The sequence below is a fragment of the Aquarana catesbeiana genome, linkage group LG09 (assembly GCF_042186555.1).
Source record: "Aquarana catesbeiana isolate 2022-GZ linkage group LG09, ASM4218655v1, whole genome shotgun sequence".
In the NCBI taxonomy this organism is placed as follows: Eukaryota; Metazoa; Chordata; class Amphibia; order Anura; family Ranidae; genus Aquarana; species Aquarana catesbeiana.
Window position 1 is genome coordinate 77,460,059 of NC_133332.1, and position 17,448 is coordinate 77,477,506.

A 17,448-nucleotide genomic window follows, 5' to 3' on the forward strand; every position below is an offset into this window, starting at 1 on the left:
TACAGTATACAATAAAACTTGCAACAACTCGAAAGATGAAAAAACAAGGGATTTTTGAAGTATACTACAAACTAAGTTTTTCAGAGCTTCATGCTATGATAGGATACTGAATACAATGCTATATAGCACACATTTTTCTTTTCACAGAACCCCCAAATCTTGCTTGGTCAGATATCTGCCAAATTGGTGTCCAGCCAGGCCAAACCTCTGGATTCAGTGGCCAGTATTACTACTGTTGCTAAGTGTAACAGCTTCTCCTCATGCTGGTTGGTAGAAAGCCGACAACTTCCATATTTGGTCCATATTTAGTCAAAGATATAACTCAGGAGATCATGTCCCTTTATTTTCATTTTGCATCAAGGATCCAAAGTTGTTATTCACGTCAGGATCAGATATGTTGGGACGTCTGTGGGTTTTTACTTTCAACGAGCTGGTGGATGACAATCAACATGGTTGATAAGAATTGATAGGAATCTGCATTGCTCCTAGCAAGTACAGTACATAGCCAAATAGAGCAATTCAACTTTCCCCACCAACATGTCTGCTTGCAATATGGCTTGTAAAAGTGTTTATTATTAAAAGTAAAAGTAAAAAAGTAAAAAAAAATAGCCAAAGCTTTTCTCCTATGGATCACAGGAATGCAGTTCATTCTGCACTCCTGTAACCAGTTTTCAGCTGACAGCAGGCTGACATCACACAGCCGGTCCAGGCCTGGACTGGCAGTTGAGCAAGCCACTGAGCGCCTGAGCCAGCCGCTCCCATTCCCTCCACAGCCCAGCACTCCAGTGAGTGCTGGAGGGGCAGAGCAGGGAGCCGCTGCCTGACAGTCACCAGCTCTCTGCAAGCTGAGCAATCAGCAGTGTTTGATCGCTCAGTTCTCAGTCTTAGAGCCAGTGGCGAACAGATGCAGCATCGGACCCAGGGTGCATCCACCTAGGTGGCTATATATTTTTTTTTTACCTAAACTCATTCTTCTCTTTTAAGAAATGTGCAGAAGGTATAGCATAAGTCAATGAAACTCTCAGAAGAAGGGTAAGTGTAGGAATGCACCTGGATGTGATAATTTATTTGTATTTATTTATTATAGGTAATTAAATAGCTCTGACAATTTAGGCAACATTTTACATATACTGTATATTGTACATTCACATCAGTGCCTTCCCCCCAGGAACTTACAATCTAAGGTCCCTAACTCGCATTCATACATCACAATTTTATAAAGGTGCCAACAAACCAATCAGTATGTATTTGGAGTAAGGGGGGAAACCCACGCAGACAAACTCCAGGCAGGTAGTGTCATGGTTGGGATTCAAACCAACGATCCCAGTGCTGCCAGGCAGAAGTGCGGCTGCAGATGGCTTGTTGTTCTCAATAAACTGCGAGGGTGCTGGTGAGCACAGAGGTATTGGGAGAAAGCTGTAGCAAGTTTCTGCAGGAGCCAGACATTGCATCCATGATCCACTGATTGTGGGTGCAATGCTCTGCAGGCTCCTGAGGAAAAAAAATAAATGCACTTTTTTTTACCTGCAAAAACATGTACATTTATTCTTTTTTGTAAAAAGTAAACTTAGCCTTTAACAGCAGTGTAACCATGAATAAAAAAATAAAATATACTTTTACCACTGTATGCTATTGCCTCCTGTGCAAATAATATCATACATAAACAAAATGAAGTGCAAGATTGTACAAAAATTGCAAACATCCAACAGAACAATAATACATGTAAATCTATGCATGTATGAACAGATTTGCAAAGAAAACCCAAACAAATGGTGGGTGCAGTTAATCCTGTTCATTAATCAGCTCATAAGTGTACACATGTATCTAATGCAGTCATTAAAATTTCATATACCTTTTAGCATGTTAATATAATTCAAAAGTTGTTTTTATTTTTTTTTAAACCTAAAGCTTTTTTTAAAATGATACCTGGTGATTCTGCCATGAAGTTTTTTTATGGGATGACAAAGCTCTGTCCTGTCAATTGGAGACTACACATGGCTGTTGCACCACACTTCGAACACACATTACTCAGGCATGGTCTACTGTTGTTCTCATCAAGGAATGCACCCTGGGAAATGACATTCATCCATCAAACTATGCAAAAAAGATGAAAACTATTTTGTTTTAAAAACAGCATTTTTTTTATGAACCACAGTGCTTCAGCAAATAAAATGCAATTCAGTTAGGGTCCATGTCTACTTTAAATAAAGACATTAAAAACTACGGGGTCTTTTTTAGCAAAGTGTTCAGCTAGGATTCAACAGTTTTTCTAACTGGATCTGAATTTTATGGAGAAAGGGGGGAGTGTTGGGTGAAAATTGTGTGAATCTTAGGTGAAAACATTGATAAACAGAACCCTATATGTGACTACCAAACATTTTAGGTTGGTTTTCATTTTCTTTCTAACAGATGATATTATCTCCATGGAGAAGTCCAATGAAACCACAATGATATATTTCATTATTACAGGGATTTCTGAGTCTCCGCTATTGCAGGCTCCAATTTTCCTTCTAGTCCTGCTACTTTATCTTGTCACTCTTGGAGGCAACATGATTATTGTCCTTCTGGTCTGCCTTGACCATCATCTACACACTCCTATGTACTACTTTTTGTGTCACTTATCAGCATTGGACGTGTGTTGCTCCACTGTTACTCTTCATAGAATTCTATTTACCTTTGTGACAAGTGAAAGAACTATCTCATATTCAACTTGCATAGCACATATGTATTTTTTTGGAAGCTTTATTTGCGATGAGCTACTCTTTCTAACAGCCATGAGTTATGATCGATACGTGGCCATTTGTAATCCACTGAGATATACACAGGTGATAAACTGGACAGTTTGTTTCCTGTTGTCCATTTTTTGCTGGATTTTGGGCTTCCTAGAAACCATTCCATTTATTGTGTTGTTGTCAAGTGTCACCTGTTACAAATCTAAGATAATCAACCACTTCTTCTGTGACACAGTACAAGTCTTCAAACTCTCCTGTAGTGACACTTCCATTTTTGAAATTGTACTCATTACTGAAGGGTTGGTACTTCTGTGTCTTCTCCCTTTTATTTTGAAATGTACATCTTATGTTTTCATCATAGGTACAATCATGAAGATCCGCTCCAGAGTTGGCAGACGTAAAGCCTTCTACACGTGTTCCTCACACCTCACAGTGGTCATTCTACTCTACGCAACTCTATCTTACCAATATCTAAGACCTGTATCCACAGATGATTTAGATTACAGCAAATTATTCTCTCTGTTTAATACAGCTGCTCTACCCATATTAAACCCTTTGATTTACAGTTTCAGAAATAAAGATGTGAAATCTGCATTCAAAAGGCAGGTAAAATATTTTAACCACTTGCCACTAGATCGTGTACATGTACGCGATTGACTGCATGTGGTTATACTTGGATTATGGCTACAGCTGTCAGCCATGACCCTGGTATTGTTTTTATAAAGTTCTAACAAGTAAAAGCAATCCTAGCAGCTAATTAACTGCTGGATTGCTTTTACAGGCGGCAGAAAGTTTTTTTTTTTGGACAAGCTTCTGGAGCTAGCCTACGGGCCCAAATGGCCTACTGGTATCCTAGCCTAGCAATACTTAATGAACATTTTACAAAGATGAACAATTGATTAATACCTACTGGGGTCCTTTGACTGCATAAGCTATTTTCTGGAAAAGGGATATCTCACTGCTTTGATGACGCATTCAGTTATGTAAATAATGGACTTTTTTTAGCACAGATTAAGTGGATGCAAAGCTAATGAAACAGGAACAAGGCCAGCATTTCATCTGCTGGCTGTATGGAAAACACATGAATTGTACAGCATTTTATCTTTATCTGAAACAAATATTTTAAAAGCTGTATTTTAGTAAAAAAGCACAATGGGGTTGATTTGCTAAACTGGAGAGTGCAAAATTGGGTGCAGCTCTGCATAGAAAATAATCAGCTTCAAGTTTTTTTTTGGCATAGCCAAATTGAACAGGCTAAAGTTTGAAGCTGATTGACTACCATGCACAGCTGCACCAGATTTTGCACTCTCTAGTTTAGGTAAATAAACCCCTATGTATTCTTTAGTAAAATGCATCTTTAACTGCTTGCCGACCAGGTGCCGCAGTTATACTGCACCAGGTTGGCTCGGCTGCGCAAATTGGCGTACTTAATGGCACTAGCAGGCATGCCCGCAGCACGTCGCTGGAGCCAATGTATGTGGCCGGCAGTCGCAATGTCCGCTGGTCACCTGCGATCGCTCCTCAGAGAGCCAGAATGGGGATCTGTCAATGTAAACAAACAGATCCTCCGTTCTGTAAGGGGAGTAGAGAGAGAGATCGTCTGTTCCTAGTGATCAGGAACAGCGATCTCTCTCTACTCCCAGTCAGTCCACTCTCCCCATAGTTAGAATAACTTCCCTAGGGAACACTTAACCCCTTGATCGCCCCCTAGTGTTGACCCCTTCCCTGCCAATGTCATTTATACAGTGATCAGTGGCTATTTTTTAGCTCTGATCACTGTAATAATGTCACTGGTCCCAAAAAAGTGTCAAAAGTGTCCGATCTGTCCGCTGCAATGTTGCAGCCCTGCTAAAAATCACTGACTGCTGCCATTACTAGTAAAAAAAATAAAATAATAAAAATGCATAAATATATCCCCTTTTTTGTAGACACTGTAACATTTGCGCAAACCAATCAATATACGCTTATTGCGATATTTTTTTAACAAAAATATGTAGAAGAATACATATTGGCCTTAACTGAAATTTGTTTTTTTTTATTCATTTTTTTGGATGTTTATTATAGCAAAAAGTATTGTTTTTTTTTTTTTTTTTCAAAATTGTCGGCCTTTTTTTGTTTAAGAAATAAAAACCGCAGAGGTGATCAAATACCACCAAAAGAAAGCTCTATTTGTGGGAAAAAAGGACCTAAATTTTGTTTAGGTACAGCGTTGCACGACCGCGCAATTGTCAGTTAAAGTAATGCAGTACCGTATTGCAAAAATTGGCCTGGTCATTAAGGGGGTAAATCCTTCGGGGGCTGAATTGGTTAATAAACTGCCACTAGAAAGCGTATTACCAAATCAGCTTAATTGAACAGCACTTCTTCACTATGTAATGTGATGGTGGGACACTCTGGTTTGTGTTCTATGTTATTTGATACACTGCATGATTGATTTACTAAAATAATAGAAATAGTAGTAGTATTACTAAATATTGTGTGACTATTTACTTTGATTATCCATTCATGAACAAAAAATGCATTAATGCATATTTATTTCTTCATCACCTGAATGAATAATTGAAGTTAATATTCACATAGTTCATTGTGTGAAGATTCTTAGCTCCTTTAGCAAATTAGTCACTGTATTTCTATTGGAATTTTTTGGGGGGCATTTTAAAGGTTTTGTGGGACCCCACAATCCTTTAAGTTCCCTCATATATCATTGAAAAAGCCCTTTTTTTAACATACATTAAATACAACAGTCTTTTCTGATCTGGTGGTGGTTCTTATTACTAGAGAGACACACACTTGTAGTGACAACTTATGTGAGCACCATTTTTTGAAGCCAGTCTAGTGTGATGAAGCACTCCCATGGGGATCCGGTGCTGGATCACAGAGTGGTACTGTAAGCCTAATGCTGCATACACATGATCGGACATTCCGACAACAAAATCGTGGATTTTTTTCCGACGGATGTTGGCTCAAACTTGTCTTGCATACACACGGTCACACAAATGTTGTCGGAAATTCCGAACATCAAGAACGCGGTGACATACAAGACGTACGACGAGCCGAGAAAAATGAAGTTCAATAGCCAGTGCGGCTCTTCTGCTTGATTCTGGGCATGCATGGAATTTTTTGCATCGGAATTGTGTACACACACTCGTAATTTTCGACAACAAGCTCACATCGAACATTTGTTGTTGGAAATTCCGACCGTGTGTACGTGGCATAAAAGAATAACGGTGAAAGCTTTTTTCATTTTTTTTTTGTAGCGCTACTTTTGCAGGAGCCGCTTAAGCATGTTGTTGCATACTCTGCCCCTCAACCCCAATAACAGTCTATGCCCCTATTGGCACACCTGGCAATAGTGTAAATGCAATGACCAATGAGAAACATACACGTTATAAAACACAGAAATTGTCTTTATTGCAATATTTCTGTGGAAAAGTAACAGACAGTAATAGTATATATATTCAAGTAATCAACTGAAGAGCAATAACTGAGATTAAGAGCAATATAGCTCAATACTATATTCAGGCTGCTTTCAGAGGACTCCAAACCTGAGAACATCCCCAAGAGCAGAGGCACACTTAAATGGCAAATAAATCACAATATGACACTTTATATTGGATTGGTTACCTCTTCTCAAATGTGGCTCTATGGGTCCAGTTAGGAGGAGAGCAGAAGACTGACCCTCTTTATGTCAGACCTCTCTCTCCTGTCTCCTGACACCACAGGCCCAATGACAAACACTGTATTCAATTCACTATTCAATGGCTTAACTTCCCAGATAAACTGTCCCACACACCCACTGCATATACAGAGCCCTGAGTATGAGTGTGCGAGCCCATATGGCACTAGTAGCTTCAGTCCTTTTGAAAAAAGATGATGCTTTGTATCTTCAGCTAGCCACTCTTGTTGGTGCACTTAAACTCCTGAATAGCAGGGCCAAACAACATAACTGGCCTAGATTATCAAGTAAAGAATGCAGGATCTTTCTCAGCAAGGTAAAAGGACAATTGTGTCTGTATACAGTGTCTTTATATCTGGGTGGCCTGATGTCCTGTAGCACCACAAATGTCAGCAAGGTGACTAACAGCAATGATGTCTGTATACAGTGTCCATTCAACTTTATCTGTGTGCAGTGTCCTTGTTTCCTGCAAATGGGCAAAAACACTTACACCCAATCCTACGGTCAAGGCCCAAATGAATGTCCTGGAACAGGCAGGCTCTTCTATGACCTGACTGGTCACCTCACACCGGAGTGCTTTACACCATCGGTGCAGGTGTGTCTGAATATGTACTTGGGATCCCTCTCTCTCAGGCTGGATGTCCCGACTGGCTGTAGATGCCTACAATCATGCGGTGGACAGACCCCTTGCCTCATGTTATCTGAATTCCCTCAGGCAAACAAGATGGAGTCTTTGGTTCCTTTTTCTCCAGATCATGCTGGCTCTTGTAGTTCTATACAGTTCAATCTAAATGTGAAACTTGAGTCCTGGAACTACAATTCCCTTTATGATTTGCTCCCTAGTGGTAACCACTCTGCTGACAGGATGTGATGACACAGAGTCTTAGCTGGCACTAGAGGGAAACAATCTCACTGCAACAATGTTGCAGAGTGTCTTCTGATACTGCAGGTAAGATAGACAGCTCCCTGCTATATTTTTTAATTATGATTTAAAAAAAACACTTCAAACCTGTCTGGCCATATGTGAAAAAGTAATTGCCCCCTCCTCCTTGCTAAATCATGAATGCACTGTGATTAATCACATTTTTTGGAAAGCAGAGTTAAATTTCACTTGCCACATCCATTCCTAATTAATGCCAGACCTGTTGAATAAAGAAATCACTTGAATAGAAGCTATCTGACAAAGTGAAGCATGTTAAAAGATCTCAAAAACCAACATTTATTGCTGTGATCTAAAGAAATTCAAGATCAGATAAGAAACAAAGTAATTGAAATGCATCAGTCTGGAAAGGACTACAAAGCCATTTCTAAGGCTTTGGGACTCCAGTGAACCATGAGAGCCATTATCCACAAATTGAGAAAACTTGGAACAGTGGTGAACCTTACCAAGAGTGGCTGGCCTACCAAAATTACTCCAAGAGCACAACAATGACTCATCTAGGAGGTCATAAAAGTCCCCAGAAAAACATCTAAAGAACTGCAGGCCTCACTTGCCTCAGTCAAGGTCATTGTTCATGATTCAATAATAAGAAAGAGACTGGGCAAAAATGGCATTCATTGGAGAGTTCCAAGGTGAAAACCACTGCTGACCAAAAAGAACAGAAAAGCTTGTCTCACATATGCCAAAAAACATCTTGATTATCCCCAAGACTTTTGGGCAAATATTCTGTGGAATGAAGAGACAAAAGTTTAACTTTTTGGAAGGTGTGTGTCCAGTTACATCTGGCATAAAACTAACACAGCATTTAAAAAAAAAAAAAAAAACATCATACTAACAGTCTGTCAGACTTTTACTTACCAGACTGATGAGTCCGCTTGGGCAGAGGGTAGACTCCCTTACTTATCCGACTCACGGCCCCTGGTAGAGGAGACAGGAGGCATGAGAGTGCGGAATGGTATGAGAGCCTGCTGAAGAGATCCAGGTACAGGATGAGAGATGATCTTCAGACAACAGGTCAGTAGTCCGTAACACTGGTAACAGGTGCTGAGCAGGAGCAAGACAGGCAGATCGGGACACAAGCAGGGTTCAGCAACAGACTGGCAGCAAGGTACAATAGGAGCACGCAGAAGCGGAGTCAAACAGGTCAAGGTCAGGTACAGGCAGCAAACAGGAGAATCCAAGGGCAATCCGGGTCGTCAGGAGATCAGGTAAACAGGAAGACAAGACAGGAAACAGGAACTATGGCACAGGAAGCTGATGATCAGGCAGCACTGAACAGAGTGTCTGACAAACTTAAATAGGCCGGCTTGCTCACAGGCACGCCCCCAGGTGGCCAATCCCATGACCAGCAAGGTGAGCTCTCTGACAGTGCCCCCTCCCTAAGGGCAGCCTCCGGATGCCCAGCCGGGCCAACTTGGAGGCATGAACATTTCTGAAAGTCTGTAAAAGTTCCGGGGCATGTAAATTGTTTTCTGGTTCCCAGGAATTGTCCTCCGGACCATACCCCTTCCATTTAATAAGATACTGAATTCCATTCCTCCTTTTCCTACAGTCAAGGATTGCCTCTACCTTGAATTCCTCTTCGTTGGCAATTATGACAGGTTTGGGTGGGCCGACAGTGCGACCAGCAAAAGGATTAGAGGTAGCAGGTTTCAGCAGCGTCACATGGAAGACCGGGTGTACTTTTAGAGAGTCTGGCAAATCAAGTTCATAGGTCACATCATTTATTTTCCTCTTCACTGGGAACGGACCCATAAACTTAGGGCCTAATTTCCTAGAGGGACAAGACATTTTCAGGTTAGTTGTGGACAACCACACTTGGTTGCCGGGCTCCAAGATCAATTCTCCACGCCTCTTCTTATCAAACATTTTTTTATTGTAATCCTGGGATTTGGCCATAGTCTCTTGTAGGATCTTATTGTTGGTGGAAAAGAAATTCATAGTCTCTGAGACGGCCGGAACGGAGCATTCAGGTACTGAGATTGGTAGAAAAGATGGATGGAACCCGTAATTAGCGTAAAATGGTGTTTGATTGATGGCAGAGTGCAAGGAGTTGTTATAGGGGAATTCTGCAACGGGTAATAAGGAAACCAATTCATCCTGAGAGAAGGCAGAGAAGCACCTGAGGTATTGCCACAAGGTCTGGTTGGTTCTCTCAGTTTGCCCATTCGTCTGGGGATGATAGGCGGATGAAAAGGCCAATTCAATTTCGAGGGAACCACAGAGGGCCTTCCAGAACCTTGAAGTGAATTGAACACCCCGATCGGACACAATGCTTGCTGAGACTCCATGTAACCTAACCACTTCTTTGACAAAAATCTTTGCTGTATCCATAGCCGAAGGTGTACCCTTCATGGGGAGGAAATGTGCCAAATCTTCGACAGCCTGTCTACCACAACAAAAATAGTAGAGAAACCCTCGGAGGGGGGCAATTCCACGATGAAGTCTATTGATATCATCTTCCATGGCCTCTCTGGAACAGGTAAGGGTTTTAATAATCCCCAGGCCTTTGTCCTGGTGTTCTTACTCCGAGCACAAGTGTTGCATGAATCCACAAAATTTTTACAGTCACAGGCTAATTGAGGCCACCAGAAGGTGCGCTGTACCAGCTCAGTGGTTCTCAGGACACTGAAATGTCCGGCCAACTTACGATCATGACATAGTTCCATCACAGTTACCCTTAGCTTCTCGGGAACCACGATCTTGTCTCTTCGCCAAAACAGGCCCTCTCTCCAATCGGTTTCAGGGTACGGAAGCATTCCCACCGAGGCCTGTCTTATCCATGAAACAAGGTCCCCTTGGAGGAGTAGGAAGTTCCCCGAAGGAAGAATCGTATCGGGAGATACGGTCTTCTCTGAATCGTAAAACATGCGGGAAAGAGCATCTGACTTTATATTCTTGGAACCGGGCCTGTAAGTTATGTGAAACTGGAATCGTGAGAAAAAAAGTGCCCATCTGGCCTGACGAGGTCTTAATCTTTTGGCTGTTCTCAGGTATTCCAGATTCTTGTGGTCGGTGTAGACCAGAATAGGATGTGCAGCACCCTCCAATAGGTAACGCCATTCCTCCAGAGCTGCCTTGATGGCCAGAAGTTCTCGATCCCCCACATCATAATTTCTTTCCGAAATTGAAAGTTTGCGTGAAAAGAACGCTACTGGATAGAGGAAGGCCTTGGCGCCCTGTCATTGAGAGAGCACCGCTCCCACTGTGATCTCCAAAGTGTCGACCTCCAAGACAAATGGTAGGCAAGGGTTAGGGTGTTTCAAAATGGTGGCTGAAGTAAATAGCTTTTTGAGTCTTTCGAAAGCCAACTGGGCTTTGTCAGTCCAAGAGAATCGGGTTCCCTGTTTGGTCAATTCGGTGATTGGAGCAATGATTGCAGAAAAACCTTTAATAAACTTCCGGTAAAAATTGGCAAAGCCAATAAAGCGTTGTACCCCTTTTTTATCTATCGGAGCGGACCAATCCAGAATAGCAGACACCTTTTGGGGGTCCATCCTGATACCCTCCACTGAGATGACTAGGCCCAAGAACTGGATACATTGACGTTCAAACTCGCATTTCTCGAGTTTTGCATAAAGGCCGTGTTGCCTAAGCCGGGTTAGGACATTGCAGACATGTCTACGGTGATCGGTGATTGAAGAGGAGAAGATAAAGATGTCGTCAAGGTATACTATTACATACAGATCCAGGTAATCACGGAAAATATCGTTGACGAAATGTTGGAAGGTTGCGGGAGCGTTGCATAATCCAAATGGCATGACAAGGTACTCCAAGTGCCCGAATCGAGTACGGAAGGCTGTCTTCCATTCGTCCCCTTTTCTGATACGGAACAAGTTATAAGCTCCGCGGAGATCTAGTTTTGTGAATATGACTGCAGTTCCTAATCTTTGAAAAAGTTCTGGTACTAAAGGTAAGGGATAACGATTCTTAATGGTGATCTTATTCAACTCCCGGTAATCGATGCAGGGACGTAACGAGTGGTCCTTCTTCTCGACAAAGAAGATGCCGGCACTGGCTGGGGAGGTAGAAGGACGAATGAATCCTTTTTCCAAGTTTTCATCTAGTAAGTCTTTATGGTGCCTAACTCCTGCTCAGTTAACGGGAAGATTCTCCCAAATGGAACTTCAGTACCAGGTAACAGTTCTATAGGACAGTCATACGGCCTATGAGGGGGCAAGGTTTCTGCTCCTTTTTTACTAAATACATCCAGGAAGTCCAGATAAGCTTCAGGGACGGACTGACGTAGTTCAGCATCTGAGTCCAAGCACAGGAGTTGGGAGGTCATGTCAGAAGATTGCTGTAAACAATGCTGTTGGCAATACTCAGAGAGAAATTTGACTTCTCCTGTGGCCTAGTTGATACTGGGATTGTGGGCCTGCAGCCAGGGCATCCCTAGGATAATAGGGAAGAGAGGAGAAGAGATGGTATCCAGACGCAGAAGCTCCTGATGGTGGGTACCCATGGTGGCCAGCAAGGGGACGGTCTCTTGAGTGACCGGGTCTGAACTAAGGATGGATCCATCCGCTAGATGGACAGCAAGCCCCTGAGCCTTAGGTTGAAGCGGAATACGATGGTTGGCAGTAAAGGTCAAATCGATGAAACAGCTGCATGCGCCGGAATCAATAATTACTGACACTGGAATACTCCCTCCTGGAAGCTGCAGAGTGAAGGAAAGAGCGAGATGAGAACCAAGTTTAGGTAACACAGATGCACACATTGAAGAGGCAGAACGACACTTGCGCATCTTGTTGGGGCAGGCTCTCACGTAGTGCCCGGATTCACCGCAGTAGAGGCACAGGTTGTGGGTTCATCTGCGCATCTTTTCCTCTGGAGTAAGCGTAGGCCGGAGCAGACTGAGTTGCATGGGTTCAGGGGGTTCTGGAGTCGAGACAGATGAAGCCGGAGGAAACTGACTGACTGGACTGGGAACCTTGGGTAACATCCAGGTGGGGCGAAGGTGGCTGGTAGACCTTTCTGACCGACAACTCTCTTAGGCGACGGTCAATCTGGATGGAGAGATCGATGAGGTCTTGCAGAGACTGAGGTACCCCCACTCGAGCCAACTCGTCCTTGAGTGGGTCAGATAGCCCCATTCTGAACTGATGACGTAGGGCAGCGTCATTCCAGTCCGTATCGGCGCTCCAACGTCTGAAGTCGACTGCATAATCTTCAGCCGCTCTGCGACCCTGTTGCAGAGAGTGCAGTGCAGCTTCAGCAGTCGCTGTCAGTTGAGGATCTTCATATAATTGGGACATGGCCCTGAAGAAATCATCTAGGCTATCTAGGGAGATAGATTTTTGCTCCAGAAGGCGGTGAGCCCAGGTTTGTGGCTCTCCTGTCAGCAGGGAAATAACAAAGCCTACTTTGGTCACTTCCAGTGAAAACGTGCGGGGTTGCAGAGCAAAGTAGAGTTCGCAGGAATTGCGGAAGGCACGATACTTGCTGCGTTCACCGGCAAATTTCTCGGGAGTGAATACTCTGGGCTCTGGAGAAAGCATTACTATGGAGGGTGAAGATTGGAATCCAGCAGAAGACGCCCCCTGGGGGTTGGAAGAGGAAGATAAGGCCTGGACTTGTTCCTCCAATCTTGAGTAACCTTCCTGAAGGCTTTTCACGGCCTGGGTAAGTCCTGCCAGGTGTCTACATAGTTCATCCATGGGGGAGGCCCCCTGCCCGGACTCAGTCATGGCTGCCTGATACTGTCAGACTTTTACTTACCAGACTGATGAGTCTGCTTGGGCAGAGGGTAGACTCCCTTACTTATCCGACTCACGGCCCCTGGTAGAGCAGACAGGAGGCACGAGAGTGCGGAATGGTATGAGAGCCTGCTGAAGAGATCCAGGTACAGGATGAGAGATGATCTTCAGACAACAGGTCAGTAGTCCGTAACACTGGTAACAGGTGCTGAGCAGGAGCAAGACAGGCAGATCGGGACACAAGCAGGGCTCGGCAACAGACTGGCAGCAAGGTACACACCAGTAAGTCCACTTCTTGATGGCACAAAAAAAGGTCCAGCCCCCCCCTCATGTTCGGATTGACTGTCGGGTACAGCTGCCACCTTTCCTGGTAAGGGAACTCGGCAGTGAAGCCTTTTGGCTTTACAGTCGGTTCCCTACTGCGCATTCGCGAAGCACGATATGCTTTCCAATTGGCCCTTCAGCACGGCAGTCTCTGGTAGTTAGGAACGGCACCTGTCAAAAACAGGTGCCCCCCCCCAATCATCCTATCTGTCTGGGATTACATGAAGAGACTGAAGGATCTGAGGCAGCCTACATCCACAGAAGATCTGTGGTTAGTTCTCTAAGATGTTTGGAACAACCTACCTGTCAAGTTCCTTCAAAGACTATGTGCAAGTGTACCTAGAAGAATTTATGCTGTTTTGAAGGCAAAGGGTGGTGATACCAAATATTGATTTGCTTTTGATTTCTCTTCTGTTCATTTAATTTCCTTGTTGTTAATTGGTTAAAAAATAAACTATTAACAATTCTATTTCCTAAAGCAATCATAATTTAAAGCATTTTTCACACCTGCCTAAAACTTATGCATAGTACTGTATATGTGGATGTCACACTGAAAATATATGTGGATGCCACACTGCTTCATGCCACTAAATCCAGCAAGAAGGTAAAGAGCTGCCAAAAGTCATTTTCATATGCAGCAGGTTATAATTGTCATTTTTGTTTTGCTTGCTGGATTTGGTGGAGGGACAAACTGTAAATCTTCAGTTGCCATTAAGTTGTGGCGGGCATTTGGTGTGTTCCTACAGCTTTTAGGAGAAATTGGCTGCCTCAAGACATACCTGTCCTTAATTTATTCACTGTTATACAGTATATGTCCCGAGATGGGAGCTCTGTTGGACTAGAGTTAGGGACCACACATCACAGACAGGCCTTGATGAGGAAGTGTGACTTTTACATATATTTGCAAATGTATTCAACAAAAACCTCTCATTTTGACAAAAGCCTTTGAAACACTATAATATCTATCTATCTATCTATCTATCTATCTATATTTATATACAGTGCCTTGAAAAAATATTCATATCCCTTGAAATTTTCCACATTTTGTCATGTTACAACCAAAAAATGTAAGTGTATTTATAGGGATTTTATGTGATAGACCAACACAAAGGGGGTCATTTACTATAGCGCCAATATATGATCCTGCAGTCCCGGAAAATAGCGCCCAATTAAGGTCAATTAGGACTTCAACTCTCAGAAACTGGGCGTACATGCAAATGGAAAGTTGAGCTATTACCGGCCAACATGCCTGTCAGACCAGCATATGCGGCAATAGTGGAAGTCAATAGGGCTCGAACCTGCAAAATCCAAAGTTCTCACTGAAAACTGGTATGCAAGTTCGTTGCCATAAAAAGTGTATGGGGACCCGGGTACTGACCCAGGGGACATGTATCAATGGAATATTTTTTTTTTAAACGGACGTTTTTTCAGGAGCAGTGATTTTAGTAATGCTTAAAGTGAAACAATAAAAATAAAAAATTCATTTAAATATCATGGCTGGGGGGTCACCTTAGTCTGCCTGTAAAGTAGTACATCTTTCCTGTGTTTAATACTGTACCGCAGCAAAATTAAATTTATAAAGGAAAAAATGCCATTTAAAACAGCTTGCTGCTGTAGTGTATTGCTGAATCCCAGCAATATAGATAAAAACCATTGATAAAAAGGCGTAGGTTCCCCCCACCAGTCCATACCAGGCCCTTTGAGTCTGGTATGGATATTAAGATTTAAAAATTTTTTTTTTTTTTTAAATGGCGTGGGGGTCCATACCAGACTTATCCAAGCAAGCAGCCATGGCAGGCCAGGAAAGGGGAGGGACACGCGAGCCCCCCCTCCTGAACCATACCAGGCCTCTTGCCCTCAACATGGGGAGGGTGCTTTGGGGTCCCCCCAAAACATCTTGCCCCCATGTTGATGGGGACAAGGGCCTCATCTCACAACCCTTGCCCAGTGGTTGTGGGTGTCTGCAGGCGGGGGGCTTATCGGAATCTGGAAGCCCCCTTTAACAAGGGGGCCCCCAGATCCCACCCCCCTATGTGAATGGGTATTGGGTACAATGTACCCCTACTCATTCACCAAAAAAGTAGTGAAATGTGACAAAAGGGTTGTGGGGATGAGGCCCTTGTCCCCATCAACATGGGAAAAGGTGCTTTGGGGGGACCCCAAAGCACCCTCCCCATGTTGAGGTCAAGTGGCCTGTTATGGTTCGGGGGGGACGCTTGCTCGTTTCCTGGCCTGCCGTAGCTGCTTGCTCAGATAAGGGTCTGGTATGGATTTTTTGGGGACATTATGCCTTTTTTCTTTTACTTTTGGCACGGGGTTACCCTTAAAATCCACACCAGACATGAAGGGCCTGGTATGGATTTTGGGGGCTCCACATCAATTTTTTTTTTAAATCCATACCAGATCTGAAGGACTTGGTATGCACTGGGGGGTGGGGCCTACACTGTTTTTTTCCTTGATTTTTGAATAGCTGGATTTTTGGAATTCCACACCATAATATTATTGAATAATTACATACCATTGCATGCATTTGAAGAGTTAAAATGATGGAATAAACCAAACTGATGGGCTTTCGCTAATTATGCTGCTGAGTACAATGCACGTTTTCAGGAGGTTATAGAATTAGTGGGATTCAAACCCATGGCTTGAACCTTTGAAGGTAGCAGGGCATATCACTACGCTACGGAGCTGAGTACAATCATCCATAGAAAATACAATTACTAATGTTTGATTCTTTTCATTCTATACAATAATGTTTTGCATTTGAAGCAATAATATTTTATTACCCCAGTAGAAGTCTATGAAGACGAAACGTGTAGGGTAGATATGCTTGCTGAGCCACTTTTCAACTGCACATTTTATCCGTTCAATTGAACCTATTTTATTGCAACAACCCTCCCCATGTTGAGGGCAAGCGGCCTGGTATGGTTTAGGAGGGGGGGGTGCTCGCTCATCCCCCCTTTCCTGGCCTGCCGTGGCTGCTTGCTTGGATAAGGGTCTGGCATGGATTTTTGACCCCATGCCATTTTTTTTAACTTTTGGAGTAGGGGTCCCCTCCGGGTCCATACTAGACCCGAAGGGCCTGGTATAGACCTGTGGAGGAACCCTACACAGTTTTTTTTGTGATTTTTTTTTTGCCGGCATTTTTTTAACTTTCAGTTAAGGATGCGGCGGCTGGCTTCCCGGCCCCCCGGTTAGCAACCAGCTACATACAGTGTTAAAATAAGAACCGCAAAACTCATCAAAATTGCATCACAAATGCAACAGTTGCGTTTCTGGTGCTGTTCAATTGCAATCTATTACCCGCCAATCGCAGGGAAAAAAAAGTCCCTGACCATTTCCAAAAATGCACTGGCCGCAAAACGCATAGATGTGAACTAGTACCATGGGAAACCATGTTAAATGGACTGTAGAGCACTTCTGCAAACTGCAAAATGCACTAAAAAATGCATAGGTATGAACCTAGGGTCAGGCCTGGTTCACATTGGAGTGATGCGGGAACCCTGCGAATCCAGTGCGGGTTCCCGCATCGCATACAACTCGCAGACAGTTCACACTGCCATATGCGAACTGCTCTGAGTGTCAGTAGAAAGTCAATTACACCCCCAAATCAGTTTGCATATCACAGAGTGAACTGCAAATTCAGACAGGAATCAGATTGCATGGGTGTGAACACCCATGCGATCCGATTCTGCTGCAAACCAAAAAAAGGGTCCTGTACGAGTTTGGTTGGAATGCGATGCAAATTCAGCCATACAATCTGTATGGCTGAGCTCGCATCACACAGACATTGCATGTGATTTGCAGACAGCACAGTAGTGTGAACCGGTCCTAAGGCCTCTTCTAATTTCTGGGTCAGAAGGTGAATGCACGCTCTTTTGATCACAGTTGTGATTATTTGATCGCAACCACGATTAGAATTTTTTATTTTTGTTTATTTGCAGATATGCGAATCTGTATTTCTACATATAAGGTTATTTGAAGGCAAACTTAAGGGAGTTTGATAAGAAATGGTGTCCCTGGGATTGCAGCAGGTGAATTACAAAGACAAAGGCCCAGTTTAAGCCCTTGTTCACA

General features: G+C 43.2%; 1 protein-coding gene across 1 annotated transcript; it reads left to right on the plus strand.

The window, feature by feature from the left end:
- The first annotated feature begins 2,423 nt into the window (after nucleotides 1-2,423).
- LOC141108933 (olfactory receptor 8G17-like) lies at nucleotides 2,424-3,389 on the plus strand. The gene has a single exon (XM_073600894.1). The coding sequence runs from the start codon at nucleotides 2,424-2,426 to the stop codon at nucleotides 3,387-3,389; it is 966 nt and encodes a 321-aa protein (XP_073456995.1).
- The last annotated feature ends 14,059 nt before the right edge of the window (nucleotides 3,390-17,448 follow it).